Source organism: Coturnix japonica, chromosome 1, assembly GCF_001577835.2.
Source record: "Coturnix japonica isolate 7356 chromosome 1, Coturnix japonica 2.1, whole genome shotgun sequence".
NCBI classification, from domain to species: Eukaryota; Metazoa; Chordata; class Aves; order Galliformes; family Phasianidae; genus Coturnix; species Coturnix japonica.
The window spans coordinates 157,247,817-157,266,224 of NC_029516.1; the positions used below are offsets into that span (position 1 = coordinate 157,247,817).

At 44.6% G+C, this 18,408-nt stretch overlaps 1 protein-coding gene across 1 annotated transcript in view; it reads left to right on the plus strand.

The window, feature by feature from the left end:
- The first annotated feature begins 3,639 nt into the window (after positions 1–3,639).
- Positions 3,640–18,408, plus strand: part of FLT1 (fms related receptor tyrosine kinase 1) — a 99,531-nt gene continuing 84,762 nt past the window's right edge. Inside the window, exons 1-3 of the mRNA XM_015852074.1 lie at positions 3,640–3,956; positions 17,691–17,787; positions 18,103–18,323. Of these exons, the coding sequence (XP_015707560.1) occupies positions 3,671–3,956; positions 17,691–17,787; positions 18,103–18,323 (604 nt within the window). The 5' untranslated portion in view covers positions 3,640–3,670. The remainder of the gene's footprint in view (positions 3,957–17,690; positions 17,788–18,102; positions 18,324–18,408) is intronic.

An 18,408-nucleotide genomic window follows, 5' to 3' on the forward strand; every position in this document is an offset into this window, starting at 1 on the left:
GCAAAGAGGCTGGGAAAGCCCAGCCACAGCTGTGCTTTTTGTCTTCACATATACTTACATACACATATTTTAGACTTCAATCTTTCTCTTTTCATGACACTGAAGAAAATGAAGTAGATTTACCTTGGTCTAAATGAAGTTTGAATGTAGTGGCATCTCTTGTTCACTCTTAATTAAACCTGACAATAACAGCTAGAATTATAATAATATAGTTGGCAAATGGGATTGACTAGATAATGTGTTGTTTCAACTCTGTCTCTTCCACAGGGAGAAGAAACCAGAGGGCACAAAGATAATGGTGGTGGAAAGTAGCTCACTGAAAAGAGTGGGGAAAAGAGCCAGAGAAAGGGTAGTGTGCACCTATTTCACCTGGGGACTTGCTTTAGGCTGCAGTCCCCAATAGCTGGATCACTATAGGAAGCTCTGATATTTCTCCAGCCATCTCAGCTCACTGCATCTCCTATTGTGGGAAGGTGCTGTACAATCCTATCCACGAAACAACCCAGGGTATGAGCAGTCCCTCACAGAAAGCAGGCAAGATATACTCTGGATTATTTAATCAAACTCTCCTACACTGAGCTCCAGAAACAGTTGTGCCAGTGCCAGCGAAGGACTACAGCATGGGGTAATGGGAGGCTCCCACTAGTGGGCAGGGAGCACTGACTGAAATATCTTAATGCCTTCAGGCAGTGAACTCAAATACTCCTTACCCTAAATTGTCAGTCCTTTGAAAAAGAAATCAGCGGGGAGTTGCAGATTGCTGGAAGACCTGCAGGGGGAGATCCAATCTGCGCCGCTTTGCCATCTTTCCCTCTTTTCCCAACGGCTGGAGCTTGAGAGCATCTCCAAGACATCTCTGCTGCTCCTGCCGGGCCTCTGTGAGTGCAGGGATCAAACAAATCACGATGTCCCTCAGCTACGTCTCTAGCCCATGCAGCCTTATCCTAAGGGCAGGCACCTGCTGTGCAGATGCTTGTGATAACCTAGAGGTAATGCTCTAAGCATTGCAATCAGTACCACGGGGAGCTATTTTGAGCACTAGTGTGAATCCAAAATTGCTTCCATGACTGGAAAGAGTCAGGTGAGGTAGGGAGCCTATCAGCTACTGGTGTGAGCAGCATTTTCCAGGCTTTTTTTTCTTTTTTCTTTTTTTTTTCCAGGTCCACTGGAACTACCCACATGATTCCTCCCAAGAGACCTGGCTAAAGCTCAGGATGTTCCAAGTGTTCTGCTTCCAATGGGGAGCAGAATCCAGCACCTCAGGATGTGTCCTAGCAACTCCACTAAGTCATATCCGGGTTGAGAGGACCCTCCACTCCACCTAACTCTTGAAATCAGACACTCAAGAGTCAGAAAGGCCAGCAGGGAGCAGATGAGGTTGTGCCTCAGTTAAGCATTGAGCTCTGAGAGGTCCTACGTGCTCAGGGTGGTGTCTGCGTTTCTTTGCAGCTGAAGGCGGATCGCAGCGCTGGGTTTGGCCTCTTCCCAACCAAATGCCCCGACTACTCATCTTTTCAATCTGATTTCCTGTTGCTTACTTTCTGTGTTGTTCCAGTGAATCTCGCTAGCCAGGGAGTGGTAAGGGATGCACACTGGGGAGCCGCTGCTTGACAACTTGATTATCTCGGTGCCAGATGTATGGGCTGCTCAGGCAGGAGGCTTGGCACAAACCCTCTTCCTCCAGAGCGGGGTGAAATTCATCAGCAGTACAGTGATGCCGAGCTGCGAGCAAATGTGAAAAACTGATGATGTCTACTGCAAAGGCTGTTTCTTCTCAGTCTGTCACAGCTTCTGTAGCACTGGAGATGAATAGCCCTGAAGCAAAGATGTTAGCCTGATACATTTCAAAGAGTGCTTACTCTCAGCTTCTAAATTTGGCTGGTTTCCTTTCGAGTTTACAGTGATAACCGTTTTAATAAATGCTAGAAAGGGGGAAATTTCCACATTTCACAACTGAAGAAAACGTAACAACTGCCTTGAAACCCCAAAGGATAAAAATTGTCTTTGTGTATTCCACTTCCTTCTTAGTGTCAGACCATGGTTTTGACCTAACCAGCACCTGAGGTTTGGATATGAAGAGTTCACACTGCCTATGGTTTGTGTCTATCTGCATGGCCACAGCACCTGAACTACTATGCAGAGTGTGTCAACAGTTATGCCAAAACACACAAAAATAGGAACTGCCCTATCCATCTATCCAGGTGCTTCAGATGAAGTGTTCAGACATGCCTTTCATTGAAGCACAGGATTCCCATTGCATTTTTACTCTTAAGAACGTCCAGTGCCTCTTTCTTCCCTGTATCTAACTACACAGGTCCTTCCAATTTTTGTGTAAACTCCATGTCTCTCCCCCCCAGACTTTAGCACAAGGAGAGTGATGAGGGCTTATGAGCAGGTCTTCAGGTTTGCCCTCCCTGTTCCTCAGCCCCTCGGGTGGGTCAGGAGCTGAGGACATCCTTTGGAGAAGGAAGGAGGTACATCTTGCCAAAGTGCTGTGGTCTTTGGAGGACATGAATGAATGCAGCTGTGACGTAGGAGGTGTGAAGAGGGTGTGGAACTTGTGTGGTATAGCCGCAGGGCTTGTGATGGGGCCTGCATCATCTCAGACTCAGCACGTACTCAGCGCTGGGTAGGTCAGAGGCAGGGACATTCAGTTCCCTTTGCTCCGTGCACAGGAGCCCTGGCTCCTAGGGGGTCTGAGCTGTCAGGATGCCCAGTGTCCTAGTTCCTACTTCTGGCTGCACTGTCTTCATTGAGCGGCTGTTTTCCCAGCTGCTGTCCTCTCCTCTGGAGGAGGTGACTTGTCATGAGTCATCCTCTTCAGGAAAAAACTTCTGGGTTCTTCCCCCCCATGGTGCAAGCAGATGAGGGGGAAGATATCCATAACTATTTTATTTCCAAGGTCTCAGCTGGGAGCAGGAAGATTGGAAAATGCAGCCTGAAATTCTTAACTCAGGGTGTCACTTGTGAACGGGAGTTGGATAGAAGCACGCAGGAAACGTGCTCACCGACTTGAAACTTGAAAGTTAAACAGTTCTTGAGTTGAAAACAACACCGACCTCTCATCCTTTTTGTCACACAGGATGATCTGGTGGGACGCAAAAGATCTGCATTCTATTTGTGATTCTTGTCACCAGCTTCCTATGGCCTTGGACCAGCCAACTTATGTCTCAATGTGTCTCCATTTCCTTCTCCTTAATGCAGGGGTTGATTCCATTTACCTGCCCTATGTATATGTTCTCGAGACTTCCTTTATATCATACAAATATAGGAAGAGCCGCACTGGATCAGTCCAAAGACCTAATTCTGTGGCCCCATAGGGAGGCCGGGCTCCTGGGACATCCTTAGCGCTGGGGACGCCGCTAGCAGCGCCCCTCCCTGCCTTGGCCGCTCTGTGCACTCGGGGCCGCTCTGCCAGTCCCCCCGGGGCGCTCCGAGCACCGCACCTGGGCGGTGCGGGACAGTCGGGGTCCGCCGGCTGGGCTGGAAACTCCGAGGGGCCGGAGCCGGGGACGAGAGCCCCGCGGGGAGCGGTCGGTGCCCGCCGTCGGCGGGGAGGCGGCCCGTGGAGGGCGTGCTCCCGGCGGAGGATGTGCCGGGGGCGGGAGGGGGTTCGCGGTGGGGGGTGGAGAAGTTATAAATCAGCGAAGCCGGGGCCGGCCGCTAATTGATGTCCGCGGGAGGTGAAGCTGGCTGGGCGGCTGGCCGCGGACACTCCCTTTCCGCGGGACGGGGCGGGCGGGGAGGGCTGCGGGGCCGCTGGATGCTGATGCCGCGCCGCTATCTCCGCCACCGCGGGAGGAGCCCGGCACCGAGCAGAGCCCGTCGGAACTCGGTCGGCGCCTCCGCCTGTCTGCCGTCTTCACGGAAAGAGCCCCGCGCCGCCTCGGGCAGGACCATGCCCCGCCAGCTGCTCTCAGGGACCGTGCTGCTGGGAGCCGCCTTCCTGCTCGCAGGTAGGAGTCCGCCGGCTCCCGCTGGCCCCCGCCCTGCCCCAGGCTCCCCGGGACGCTCCCCATCGGCGGTTCACCCCGCCGCGTCGCGGCAGCCGGTGGGCACCTGCCCGCCCGCCCGCTCCCCAGTAGGGCGCAGTGAGGGGGTACCCGAGGATGCCGAGCCGCTCCGCAGCGCGGGTAGTCGCGATGTCCTAATCCGTGTTTCGGGGAGGAAAAACAAGCCGTGGTCGCGAGGTGGGCTGCTTTGCAGCCCGCTTTGTTTTCCGAGAGTCACCAATGCCCGTGAGGCAGAAAGGTGCTCCCGGTGCGGGCAGGGCAGGGAGCGCGGTGCGGGACCCTCCCGGCGGGGCAGGAGGAGGCCGCCCGCATCCCGCGGGGCTGCGTGTGACGGGATGGCTCCGCACCCACTGCGAAAGTCCGCTGTGCCTAATGGCGATGGTTTTGGGGATTGGTTGCTTCGGCTTTTCCCACTCCGAAAAAGAAAAGCACCGTTATCGTGGGCAGCGTGTCCCCGCCGGGGGCTGAGTACCGTGGGAGCGGCCCCGGTGCTGCGGTGCTACACGGAGCCGTTTTCCTGCTCGGGAAGTGCTGATTCATCAGCTTTGTTATAGACATATAGGTATGCTATATTCCCCCCCCCCATCCCCCGCCAGGGAAGTGTTAATTTCCCCGCGTTGTTTTTTCACTGCTGTGCCCTCCTTGGCATAAGGATGGAATAGACACAGGCGTCGGACTCTCATTGTGGATGCAGGAAACACGGGTCGAAATCCTTGCCAGGCCTCCTTCACAGCTTGAGCTTGAACTTCGGTGTCCCTCTCCCACATGGGCTCCCGCGGTGCCGAGCTTCGCTGGGGCATCGGCTTCCTCTTTCCTGTCGGAAAGGTTTCCCATTGTGCAAACTGCTGCAAACCCACTGTCCTGGGAGAAGGTGGACTGTGGGATTGAGGTGCTGTAAGGGACCCTGGCTTGCTTTTCTGCTCCAGGCACTGTCAGGGGCATGCACACCCTACACCGAGTCCAATGGGAAAGGCTTGGCTTGGTTAGGGGAAGCCTGGCGTGCTGGGTGCTGGGCAGTGGGGACACGGACACTAGAGCTGGCTCAAAGTGCAATAGGTACGGAGCGGTGCCTCTCTGTTGTGTAGCTGAATGCCTTTACAACTGGCTTGCTGGAAATTTGTATTTCTTTCCTCTCTTAAAGGAAATCTGGCTCCAGTCCAGAGCTCAGACTTTTTAAGCATCTTCTATTTTGTTGTGTTTTCCTTCCTTCTTTCTTTCTCTTTCTCCTCACTGTGGAGGTTTGGCTGGACATCCCACATAGGATGAACAAACTTCTTCTGAGCCAGAACTGAAGCTCTCATCGGCATACGGCATTTCAGAGTTGTCAGTGAAGTGATGGGATGTTCTCTGCTAGTCACCTCGAGGCATTCCTTCCCATTTCACCCTGCTTCACTGCCTTCTTACCTGAAACTCTCACTCAAGCTGTCCAGTACTTCCCCTTTTAAGTATTCTTAAGGCTTCACTCTTGTAATTCAGTCTCTGCAGGTGTCAGCTGAGCATTTACTGACTGGTACTGGAGAAGAGTCAGTGGTTCAGGTGTTATAGACATCTCCATAATGAAGGAACAGAAAGAGATCTTTAATTTGTATATAGCTACTTAATAATTCCAATTGCCTCCAGACAACGTGAAAACTAAAAGTTTCTGTTTGAAAAAGGAGATAAAGGAAATAATGGGAAATTATGTTTCTTTGACTCGTGAGTCTTGAGCACTTCAGCTATTTCTGCTATATCTCTGCTATTTCTGTGCACATCTGTATTTCAGATATCAGAGGAAAGAAGAATGTTTTGTCTCTGTTTTGTGCAGTACTTACATATATTTCTCTCATACTTTGTGTGTATTTATTCCACAAAATATATTGCATACAATTGTCCTAAAGACTGTATACACAATGGTCGACATGAAGACTTCAGTACCATATTTAGGTTTGATCTCCCAGTCACAGACTTCGTATGACAATAATTTTAATCAATGGCATTTGAGAATGTAAAGGACTGAGCTTTAATTCTGAAATGATCAGGTTCTGCAGCCTGCAGCAAGGATGATGTGTCCGTATTTTCAGAAACGTGAGATGGATAAATCAGCTTTATTTCCAGCTGTCAGCACTCTGGCAATACCTCACAATTAGTGGCTAGAAGATATAGAGAATATATTACAATCTTATCTGTGGACACTGCTATACAAGCCTGAGTTATTTCAGTTGGAACTATATCATCAACATCTCCAGCGACCGATGGACTTTTCAATTTCATGGTCAGATGCAAAAAATGAAGCAAGTAATTCCAGGTCAAATCTAAACTGCTTTGAGGTTAATTTCTTGCAATAACTAACCTGACTTCTTCAAAAGTGCTGATCAGATTAAAGCTCCTGTGTTAAGGTTTCTATTTGATTTGAGTGCTCATCTGAAACAGACGTGCAGCTACAGTGGTCTAATTTAGGATTAGGGCTGGAGATCTCAACAGAGTGCTGAAAAATGGACTTTCCCACTTCTGAATCTTTATGGAACTTGGGTTCCCTAAAACATGTGAAGCTACATTCGTGTTGGGCAGAAGAGTTATACCTTGTAATACAATGCGGGCTTTTAAGAAGTTTTATACATGGTTTTTGGCATTCCTGAAGAAAATCCATTAAATTACTTACCAGTGTGTTACCAGGCAGGTGCTGTGCTCACATACTCTACAGAAATCCATATTTCGTCCTCTCATAGTTTGTGTAATCTGGAGCAATTTCTTTGGGCTAAGGCAGCAAGTTCTTTATGGTTCATGCACAAGGAAATGGGTAACTTGACATGTACCCTAGAAAAGAGCTTCATATCGCGAATCACCCAGTACGTTTAGAACCATAAAAGGGAATTGGACAACTGGAGATTAGTTTGGTTGTGGTTTGTTGTTTTTCTTCTTTTCTCTTTCTTTAATACATGTGAACAGTAACCAACAAGCCAAGCTATCACTGTCAGATGCTACGAAGTCTGAAACCAGTAGCCCTTCGCACCGCGTGGGTGTACAGGACAAAAGGAAGTTGTCCAGATTTTCAGGACAATTGTTGATTCCTTACACTTTAATGTGGTTTGGAAACTTGGAGCACAAATATTTATCAAGTTGCTGGTTTTTGTGTCCGACTGAGATTGGGGAAGGAAGAGGCGCAGCAGATGAGGGTGCAGGTCTGGCATTTCAGCAATCCGTGTCCAGTGGGGCTGTGATGGTGCTTTATCAGCAAAACTGCTCCCTTGGATTCCCTGAATCTAGGAGCTGGAATTCCTCTTGCAGCCCCTGGGGGAATGGAAAGCCACCCTGCTCTGAGAGCATTGCCGTGCAGCACTGGTGGTGTGTACTCAGCCACCACTGCCACCTCTGCAGCTGGAGGCAAACACCTCCCATTGGGGTGACACCTTCAGCAGCAAATTACCCCCTTCAGACATGCTTCATCTTTGTGTCCTTCTTTGCCCCCAGCAGTCTGTTGCTGTTTTTTCCCCATCTATTAACATTTGTAAGTACATGGGAAATCATTTCTATGTGTACTTTAGCATGGATTCTACCCATGGGCAGCACCTGCCTCTTTTCTCTTTGCTGTTGCGATGAACTTCTACATGCAGGCTGTAGATGGGGAACGATCTTCCTAGCACTTCCAGCTCTGAGCAATCTGACTTCTCATCTTGCCATGAAGGAACTGCTCATCTAAAGGCTGGTTGAGGGATGGACGGGAGGGTGTGCAGACAGTTGTCTCTTACCAAGTTCAGTTTCATTGTTGTGTGGTTGGATTCAGCGCCATATAAATCCGTGTGGTTAAGAGAAAAAGTCATTCATGCAGCAAGCGGCAGTTGGAAAAGTGAAAAGCAAGTGCTCACTCCAAAGCCAAACGTGGTGCAATATTATGCCCATTATGACTGGCAGAATGACTTCATGCCAGAGATAATAAAAACTGTAGTGTGTTGAGAAATAACAGGGTGTGGGAGAAAAAATTCAAACCTGCTGCCTGCAGTGGAAGCCCTGAACTACTATGATATATGGAGGAGTTTGTACTGGGAGTGTAGAAGTCTGTTTCTTCTGCTTTGCATCATGGTTGGTAGTTGTTTTGTTTTATGCATGGTGGCTGGAGCTGTGCTACCCTTGACATGTCAACAGTGATGGAGAGGAGGAAGATATTGCTAATGACATCTCTGTGTTATTCAAGACTGTGATTGCTTTTTGAAAAATGGTTGACTGATTTATTCATCTCCTACCCTCGATTTTGGTTTGGTTTGTCTTAACGAAAGAGAGAAAGGCTCACATTTACTATGACCTGGTTTTACTGTCTCTGTTGTTTCTCCATCAAACTACAGTTGATTTTCACAACCGGAATCAATTTGTCTATATTCCCATTGTTAAGTCACGCATATACAATACTTATATCACAGTCCAGTGTGATGGGATTGACAGAAGCTTCTGTTTGTGTGATTTCAATACTTTGCTGGGTGATAGGTATACCCTTCTAGCATCCATTGATATCCAACTGTAAGCCCTCATAAATACAATCCCTTTTAAGTCCCATCCCCCCTTTTGGAGCTATTGCCTTGAAACAAGGTGTTCTTTGCTGCTGTAGCAGCTGGAGGCCAGGGAGGTGCTCAGGAGGAAACCGTTTCCAGGATTTCAGTGGTTTGGAGACACTAGGGCAATAGGTTGATACTATTTCTGCTCTGCTCCCAGAGACGGAGGTGAGTGGGCACAGTGGCCCTTGCAGAGTGAGGACCCTGAGCAGATGTCCTCCCCCTGGGAAGTTCCCTCGGGAAGCTCTGGGAACGGGACCCCCTGCTCAGTGCGTGGGGAGCAGTGAGGGAGGAGCACGAGGGCACTTCATGAGAGGCATTCCACAACTTCACACAGCTCGCCCCTGCGTCCTTCCTGTGGGATCCTTCTTGGCCACAGAACTTTGTTCCTTTTGTTTCCATTGTCCTTCCTCCATGGAAAAACCTCTCCTCGGGGTCACTGTGGACCAGCAGTAAGAGAAGCGTGAGAGCTGCCATCCTGGGTCAGCTCCCAGTAGCTCCGTGTTGTGTCTTCAATGGTGTCCAACATTTAATCTTCAGGGAAGGCTCAAGAAACCTTGCACAAAAAAGCATTTACTTAAACAAATTCTTCAGAGAGGATTTTTTTTTTTAATTTATTATTTTATTATTATTATTTTGGTAGTATGCTCTCCAGTCCACCGTGATTTACTAAGAGAATGTTGGACTGAGAGACGGGATAACCAAAATTAGCCTGCCAAAATTCAGATTTTGTCTGTTTATGGCAAATGGATACACTATGGTGGGGTTACATTACATTGTGTTATGCAGCACAGAAGGTTTTCTTCTTTTGCTGTGCTGGTAGGGTTTGATGTGAAAACCTGCTTTTGTTTCAGGCAGTGCTACAGTTCACATTCTGAACCAACTGAAGCACTGACTTGTTTCATACCAGCCTTTGGTGAGAGTGCTGACTTCATGATGAAGGATGGAGGGATTCCCAATGCAGAGCCCAGAGGAATCATAAGCCAAAGGGAGCAGTCCCACCGTAGCATCAGCTTTAGGAGGAAGCTCACTCTGGATATTCTTGCATTACTTTTGATTAATTTGTGAGCAAAATTAAACTTCAGAGTAGAGGTGGTTCTAGAATAAAAAAAGTCCTCTGTATGGACTCTTTTTCTACTCACCTCTCTGGTTTAAACTGTTGCTTTGCATTAGTTATTTCCTCATTTTCACCATTTATAGCTGTTCTGTAGGTAACATCAGGATGGCTAGAAAGCTGCTTTCCAAGTATTTTTATTTTATTTTATTTTATTTTATTTTATTTTATTTTATTTTATTTTATTTTATTTTATTTTATTTTATTTTATTTTTTTTCTCCTTGGGCAGGTTCAGCTGTAATAGGAGAACATCAGAAGTAATACCCAACAGCTTTAAATTTTATTTAACTTCATTCTGAATCTATCCCTGTGTGCAGAACTTAATGAACAATGTGGTCTCAAATGGATTTGGTAGGGCCGTTTTGCTGGCTGAGTTGGCAAATTATTGGCAGCTAAGCCGTTTGCCTTCTGAGACATTGATCTGAATCACTCATCCAGTTCAGTCCTACTACATTACTTAATTTCTCTTGTCAGGAAATTTGTAACAAATCTTAAGTATCAAGCTGGTAAAGAAATGTAATTTGGTAAGGAAAAGAAAAAATAATTTAATCCCTTAATTCCTGATTATAGGAAATTAAAATGAATTGTGTTTTTAATGTACATTCTTTGCCTTTATGTTGTATCAGTACTTTTCTACTATGCTAGTTAATGGAAAGACTGGCATGTGTTTACAGTGGAGGTGTTTGTAATGGTTTTTAATAGTTTGTAATGGAGGTGTTTGGCTAAACATTTGGATTCCCATTTTCAATTCCATATACTCAATGGGAAAAAGTTTGTCACCATGCATGATTTTGCTTCTTCTTTGTTAATGGCTTTCTCATTACATAGCCAACAAAACAAGCACCATTGCCATGCTAGATGGTGGCAATTGTTCTCATTTCAGACACCAAGTTTCCAGATGCAATACATTTTGGATGGATGAAAGAGGAAACTGAGGTTTTGTTTTTCTCACTCAGGTTGCCTGAATGCTCAATTCCAGAATTAATTTTTAACTGGCCTTGTGTGAAGTGTGCAGGCCTAGCAGTCACCTGTTGACCTTAGGGTGGACAGGACACAAAGTCCGATGAAATGGTGATCTGAGTGTCTTCAAGCAGACATTGCTTGGGCACAATGCATTGAATTACTTTGCCTTGGCCATCCTTGTGGCTTTTCAGCTGCCTGGGTATGACAGGAAGTTGTGGTGTTTTCAAATGGTAGTAACTGGTGTCACATTTATTTTGAATAGCCAGGTGTGATTTCAGCTTGTTAAATTTCCAAATCTGCCTTTCTTAATATCTACATGAACAACTAAACCAAAATGGCTTTATGTCAGGCATCTTGAACCGCTGAGCTGTGCTTTACTTAGCTGGAGCAAAATACTGGCAAGATATTGAGTAAATGAGTGGCAAGTATTGGGGAAATCTGTTTGTATTTATGGCAATTGGCCATGTTGGCCCAGTAGTGCATCCTGCTCAGATGAGTTAATGAAGTGCTATCAGAATTGCACCTGCTCTATTTTTGGGCCCTTGACATCATGCCCTACCTCGGTAGCATCTAATCTTGTATCAGCATGCTTACACATCCATGCACAGAAAGTGCATACACTCAGTAAATAAACTCTTATCTCTTGCTCCAAGATCCAGAACTGAGAGGAGAAAGACAGTTCAAATAGTAGGCACACATCATTTTGTGTTGGTAGAGACCTTTCTCAGGCAGTAATGAGTCCATTTACCCTGCTGACATTTTTAATTCTAGGTTATGGAGACAGGGTCAAGGCATTTTAGCCTGCATAGGACTCTCCAGTCCATTGATATAAACCTTATTCTTTTCAGGCTTAATTATGAAGCACTGTCACACAGAAACCCATCTCTCTCACTCATTAACTTATCCATTTTATTGGCTGACTGTTGCATCCTAATAGCACCTTACATTCTTAATTTACAGTTGAGATTCAGCCACTGCAAGCATTTGATCCAGAAATCGCTGGTCGTTATGTTGTGCAGTGCATCAGACCTGATAATTGCAATGTCTGTTCTGAACCTGGAAGGGATTCATCACTGGATAGATGCTTTTCATGAATCGGTGTGTGTTTTGTAAGAGAGTAGCTTCTAACAGTTTTCTTGATCTTGAAAGCAAACGAGAGCACATTTCAGTCACAGCAGAGGCGTGTAGGAGGGACAGATCCATGGAGGAGTGAGACAGCTTGAAGCACTTATCCTGCCCACAGTGTGCTCCTGCTTGCCAGCACGATCAGTGCCTCTCCTTGCACCAAGCAAACAGGAAACAAGGACAAAGCCACCTCATGGCTCACGGGTCTGTTAACCCTTGCCATACCCTGCAGCCCTTGATGACCCTGCAAAGATCTGCTTGCATCAAAATAAAGGTTATGTTTTGGTGCTTTGGACCAGGTGCTTGCTCAGCTCAGGGTCAGCTTGCACTGTAGGCCTCTCTGCATGCTCCATGGCAGATAAATTCTCCTAGCTCCTCTTTGGCCAGGTTTAGGTGTGGGGTTGGATTTGCTTCAGAAACATGATGTGTGGTCAGGTGTGTGAAGGACTGTGAGGCTTCCTTTGGAGCAGAGGCCTAGGTGGCACCTGAAAGCTTGATTAAAAACTATTTATGGGGGTGGATAGTGATAGGACAAAGGGTTTAAACTGAGACAGGGGAGGTTTAGGTTAGATATTAGGAGGAAGTTTTTCACTCAGAGGGTGGTGAAGAGGGTTGCCTGGAAAGGTTGTGGATGCCCCATCCCTGGAGGCATTCAGGACCAGGTTGGTTGTGGCTCTGTGCAGCCTGGTCTGGTGGCTGGCAACCCCGCACATGGCAGGAGGGTTGAACCTACATGATCATTGTGGTCCTTTTCAACCCAGGCCATTCTATGATTCATTATATGGGGCAATTACTTCCCTTCTTGTCCCGTAGAAAATTAAGCCAGACTGTCCTGTTTGGGGCACAAAAATAATTCTTTTTTCCCAGACACCTGTTAAGTTTTGATCCAGTTCAGCCTAGGAACTTCTTATTTTATTTTATTTTATTTTATTTTATTTTATTTTATTTTATTTTATTTTATTTTATTTTATTTTATTTTATTTTATTTTATTTGTCTTATAAACGCAAGTACTGAAGCTGGTGGGAATTTCAGTGCTGATTAAACTATGGGGAACTGTTGGTCAATTGTTCTCGTTACGATAGGATGTAAACCACAGCTTTAAATAGCTCTTTGGAGTCTACAAGAAGTTCCTTTTTCTCCTTCTCGTATGTTTTAAATAGATGGCAATATATGGCATAATTATAGAAACAAATTTCTTACGGATAGATACAGCTGTCTGACCAAAAAAAAAACAAAGGCCATATTTGTGCTCCTTTGAAGTACCTTTAGAAGAGATGGTGATATGGCAGCTTACAAGAAGAACTTTGAAATAAGGAAAGCTCCCACTATCCCAGATTTTACAAAATGAAGTCAAGCCACACACCCCATATGAGATTCACTTGTGGCTGTGTCCTGGTTAAAGTGCTGCAGGTCATTCAACTTTTTTCACTGGAAACACGCTGAAGGTCAGACCTCTGAGCACTCCCGAGCATTCTGGCCAGATTCTACAATTTCCTACTAGTTGCACATGTGTAGGTGTCCCCATTCTCTTCAATGAGATGACTCACAAGGAAGTGGTCATAAGCAAGAGTGAAGTCTCAGGCTGCATTTGATCTGAATGACCTGCAACTTAAGGAGCACGGAGAGGTGAAGACCTGATTAAGATACCACATGTATTCCATTTCCAGTTCATGACTGTCTCATGCAATATATATTTTTGAAGAATGTGTTTGAATCAGGAGGAGATGATATTTGGTGCTAAAAATCACAAATAATTGGTTATGTTTAACCAGCTTTAACACTCGTGCAAATCCAACGATGACTGAGGCAATTACTTCTTGATGGATAACTTTATTGCTCACAGATGGCACTTGAAACCCAGAAGGTCAGATTCTTTATATACACTGAAGCTGCAAAGATAAACGGAACATTCTCTTTAACCTCTCATTGTGCAGGTGAAAACAGATTAGTCAACGTGTTCAGGGTAATTGTGGTGGCTGGAGGATCACTTAGCCTCAAATTAGGAAAAGGATGTCAAAGACCACCAAGCCTGTTCACCTTGAGGCGGTTTCTAATAGCTTTTAATGTAGTTTGTTTCTTTGAACTAAGGCACAGAGTTATCTCTTGAGTTGACTTTCGTTTGTCTTTAGGTAACAGAAATTCAAAGTTCATTAAAAAGAAAATGTAAAAGTAGGGCTGGAAAAATTAGAACAGAGGCAATAATCTGGTATATGATCCTGATCTTGAGTTCAGTGAATCTGTTCTTTTAAGAGAAATTGAAATTTATCCAAAGTCAGGGGAAGGTTGATCATGTATGCATAGTTACTTGGTTGGCTGTAGAACTGAACTCACACATCATATTGGAAAATAAATGCAGGTTCAGATATTTTATCTTTTAATTACTGATAGTGTGTTTTTTGTTAACAAATGATTCAAAGTTCTGTTCATTCAGAAAGAGCAATTGCACTTTTGCAAGGCAAAAAATAGTTGAACAAATATCATTCTTTTGTTTCCTTGTAAATTATAGATTATACCCTCTGTTTTTACTAAGAAAAAATTCCTTCCATAATTAGTTTTAGACAGACAGACTAACTTCTGCAGTCTAAATTGATGTTCGTTTGTTAATTAAGCAATCATGTTGGTTGACTCTCACAAATACAGGTAATAAGCCTTCCAAACCAAATAGAATATGCAGGAAGATCACCCCTTTCTCCTCCTTATGAGAAGAGATTCCTCAGTTATCAGGGTTAATTAGTTCTCTTGTTGTCTGTTGAAAAGAAGTTGCACCCCTCAATGTAGGTCAGTGTGAGGGTAGGTTGCTGATGGTCGCCTAGTGACAGGCATAATGATAAGTGAATGTGTCCTGTTGAGCCATGACCCTTCAGAAAAGATGGTGTCAAGTAAAATGCCCGGAGAAGGTACAGAGAAGGCATAATCCACTTCTAAATATTGACAGTGGGAATTTCCTTGCTATTCTCCTTTCCTTTTCTTTTCTAGTAAACATGTCAAACTCCATTGCATTTGTACTCTGCGTCAGTTTTGGAGCATTTAAAAATGTAACAAAGCTAATGACCCGTAAGTAGATAGGATGTCCAATTAAGTTATTTTTCTTCAGACTGAGCATCTCTGCTGGTAAAAAGTATTGTCTTGTCTTGGCCAGAAACATATCATCTTTTGCTTCAGCTTTTTGTTAGCAGAAAGCTAAATTAATGAATACATTAAAAATCTGATTTATGGTAGCAAATACACTGATACTAGGTCTTGAATATTAATGTGATTCATACTGGAGTTGTGTCTGACATGTACTTGGAATCAATGGTGTAATTCTGGTGTACATCAATGGGAGCAAAGTTAGACAAAAACTAAGCACTCCCTAAAGCTGCACCCATAATGTCTGCAAATACTGTTGTGTCTTTTAGAGACATATGATATGTGTAAGAGGGAAAAAGCTTCAATACGTACATGGCACATCTGGCTTCCTTTTTTTGCCTAAAGGGTAAAGGTGAAAAGATTATTTTTTCTCTTCACTTGATTTTAATAACTCTAAAGCCATGTACTACCAAGCTGTCATGTTCCGTGAGCTTAATTTAAGACAAACCTTGAGATTTGTATATGGGGGTCTTTTCTTATATCTATGTAGAGCTACCAAGATAAAAGCTTGTAACCTTTATGATGCTTTCTTGCCCTTTACCTTTGGCAGACTTGGAAAACAACAGCAGCCCCCATTCCCTGGTCTGGTCTCCTGGTCCTGGTGTGGGTCAGGCACCAGCACACCACTGCAGGCTGCCTTTGCTGCTGGCAGGGTACTTCCTGCAGTGCTGAGCAAAGCCCTGCACCCAGCATGGAGCATCTCATCCTCTGATAATAGATAGATGATGAGAGAAACACAGAACTTCTCTCAAGTTCTCAGCATTTAGCTTCAGGGATGTTATTTCAGAACTGAAAGTTAGTAGACTGAAAGGCTGCATTCGTCTACAAGAGACTACCCCATAAAAGCATGGTGTGCTATTTGGAAGACCCGCCATTTCAGAGTTAAGATCCTTATATGGCAGGTGAGGAGAATGTATGCCTGCAAGATACCACCTAACAAATTACTCCTTCAAAGATGTTCTTTCTCTCCTGCTAACAGCTGGAAAAATGTATTCATGTTTAGGTCCAGGTCTGATTTTTCTAGACAAATCTTAGAGGAAGTTTGTGTATTTGTACTGTATCGCCATTCAAATTCTGGTAATACTTGTAGTAAAGTCCTGAAAACTTCTCTTTGTTCTGAAAACTTGTTACGTCCTTGCTTGAAGCCTGTTCAAGTGGGCTATAACTTAGTTTATCTGTACATTTATGCGCACGCTTTGTTTTCTTTTGAACAGAGATGGATGTTAGTATGTATAGGAACACCACTACAGCCACAGCTACAATAGGAAATACTTACTGACAAATGGAGAACAGCTGGCATTTTCAGGAGAAGCTAAACAAGAGCAAATGAAGGCAGCACCTCCTTACCTTTTGTACAAAATCCTTGTGCTTTTAGCATCACTCCCCAAAAGTGGAGAGTTGCCTTCTAGGCCTTTCTCAGACTGAAGGAGTTCGCATCCTCAGATACATAACTGCTGAGTAAAAGTTGATGAATTTGGAGCATACAGTTGAACAGAGTTTGTACATTCAATATTTAGTTGCCAAAATCAGCTAGAGATGTTGCCTTGTAGTTCCTTCTATATAGTCAGTGGAAGATTGGCCTTCTCAGTGGTCATTCATAACAGCCACTCATCTATTTCTACTGTGTGTTATACACTCAGCAGTTGGTATTTGGTTGTGGTAGAAACCTTGTGTTGAAAATTACCTTCTCTTGGAGTGAAGTTAGCTGGGGTACTCTCTGATCTTCTCTCACAACACTAAAATCTTTTTAAAAACAAATTGCAGTCAGGTTCATGTTTAGACTTGAATGGGTTTTGTATCTTGCAAAATATTTATGTTCCTTTCTTCTGGAACACTTTGCTGTCAGTGTGAGGCAGTAGGATCAAGGACTGCTTCTTTACCTGGCCATGCATTTCTCTCTGCTTGCCATGAAAGCTTTTGTGGAATAGCCTATTATGGTGCAAAGATACAGCATTACACCTTCTGCCACTTGTTGGCTTAATGCACAAGAAGGTCCTGCAGTCCTCTGTTCTTCTGACCATGATGCTTTTCCATTGACCTTCTGCAAGTTGCCTTCACACAACTTGCAAGAAATCTGCTTTGATGTTTTTCAAGCATCCCAAGCCACCCTATGCTATACTGATATCCAGGAATGAAGGGTTTCACTCATCACACCAGACTGGTCTGGCCAAGATGGGATCTTTGTTGGCACATTTGCTTTCTCAGCAAGCAGCAGGTCTGGTACTTTTTCTTAAAGTTTACTGTAGAGCTGTCCAGTTGTCTTTTGACACAACTTTACCTAAGGAAGCCTGCAGCTAGTGAGGGACTGTGGTGTGACACTGCCGTGACCTTCAGAGACAGGAAGGGAAGGTCCTAAATCCCCTTTGCCTCCTTCCAAAGCCGTCTCAGCTTTGCAGTGAGGTGTTTGAGTGAGAGTTCGGGATCTCAGAGGTCAATGTCTGGTTGTGGCCAACTATTAAAGAGGCTGCCATTTCCTAAGGAAACACAGCCAGCAGTGCTGGAGGACACACTTCCCTGGTTCATTGTGCAGCCACAAGGTCCTGAGCTTTCTTCTCGGTTCACTCAGCGAACAACCTGAGAATAAATTGTTGACCAGATCTTGCATTGCTTCCACATCTTCTTTCTTTTCTGAGTAATTCTTTCTGAGAAGGATGCAAGTCCTGAGTCAGAGCAGCATGATTTTGCCCAGAGGAAAGAAGTATGTGTGGTGAGGGCAGCACCGCCTTTGCTTTGCTTTCTCCTTCCAGTATAACATCCTAAACGTGAGTGGACTTGGAGCTGGATGATTTGTCATTGTTAATGCCTTTCTTCTTTGTTTTTCTAGGATCGACTTCAGGATCAAAATTAAAAGTTCCTGTGCTGAGCGTGAATGGCAGGCAGCACGTTGTTCAAGCAGGCCAGACTTTAAATCTCACATGCAGGTAACCAGCTGAGCTGGCTTCTCATAATTTGGCTGGGAATTTATATACTTGATACTATTTTATTATTTTTTTTAGCTGAAATTTAAAAAAAAAAAAAAAAGAAAAAAGAAACCTTACGGTGTGGGGAAAGGTGGGGAGTGAACTTCAATGGCAATTGTTTAGTAGTTCTTTGTTGTTTCTGTTGTTGTTTTTGGAGAACAAGATAAAAGAGAACCCCAAAAATAGCCTAATATAATAAAACAGAAAGCTTGGGAACTGGAGCTATATCACTGCAGCCCAACATAATTGTTTCTGCTTTCTTATCTGTATTTGCAGGGGGGAAATGCTTCATTCATGGTCTTTGCCTGAAACTCTAAGTAAGGACAGCAAACGGCTGAACGTAACTAAGTACGCATGTGGAAGGAATGGGACACAGTCCTGCAGCACTCTGACCTTGAGCAGAACTCAAGCAAATGACACTGGAAGATATAGCTGCAGATACCCAACAAGTCCAGCGAAAAAGAAGAGGGAATCTACAGTCTATGTATTTATTAATGGTAAGATCATGGTTTTTTTAATGCTTCTTAGTACTTTTTTTTTTTTTTTTTCAGTGCATCAAAATGGATAAAAAATGCACATCAG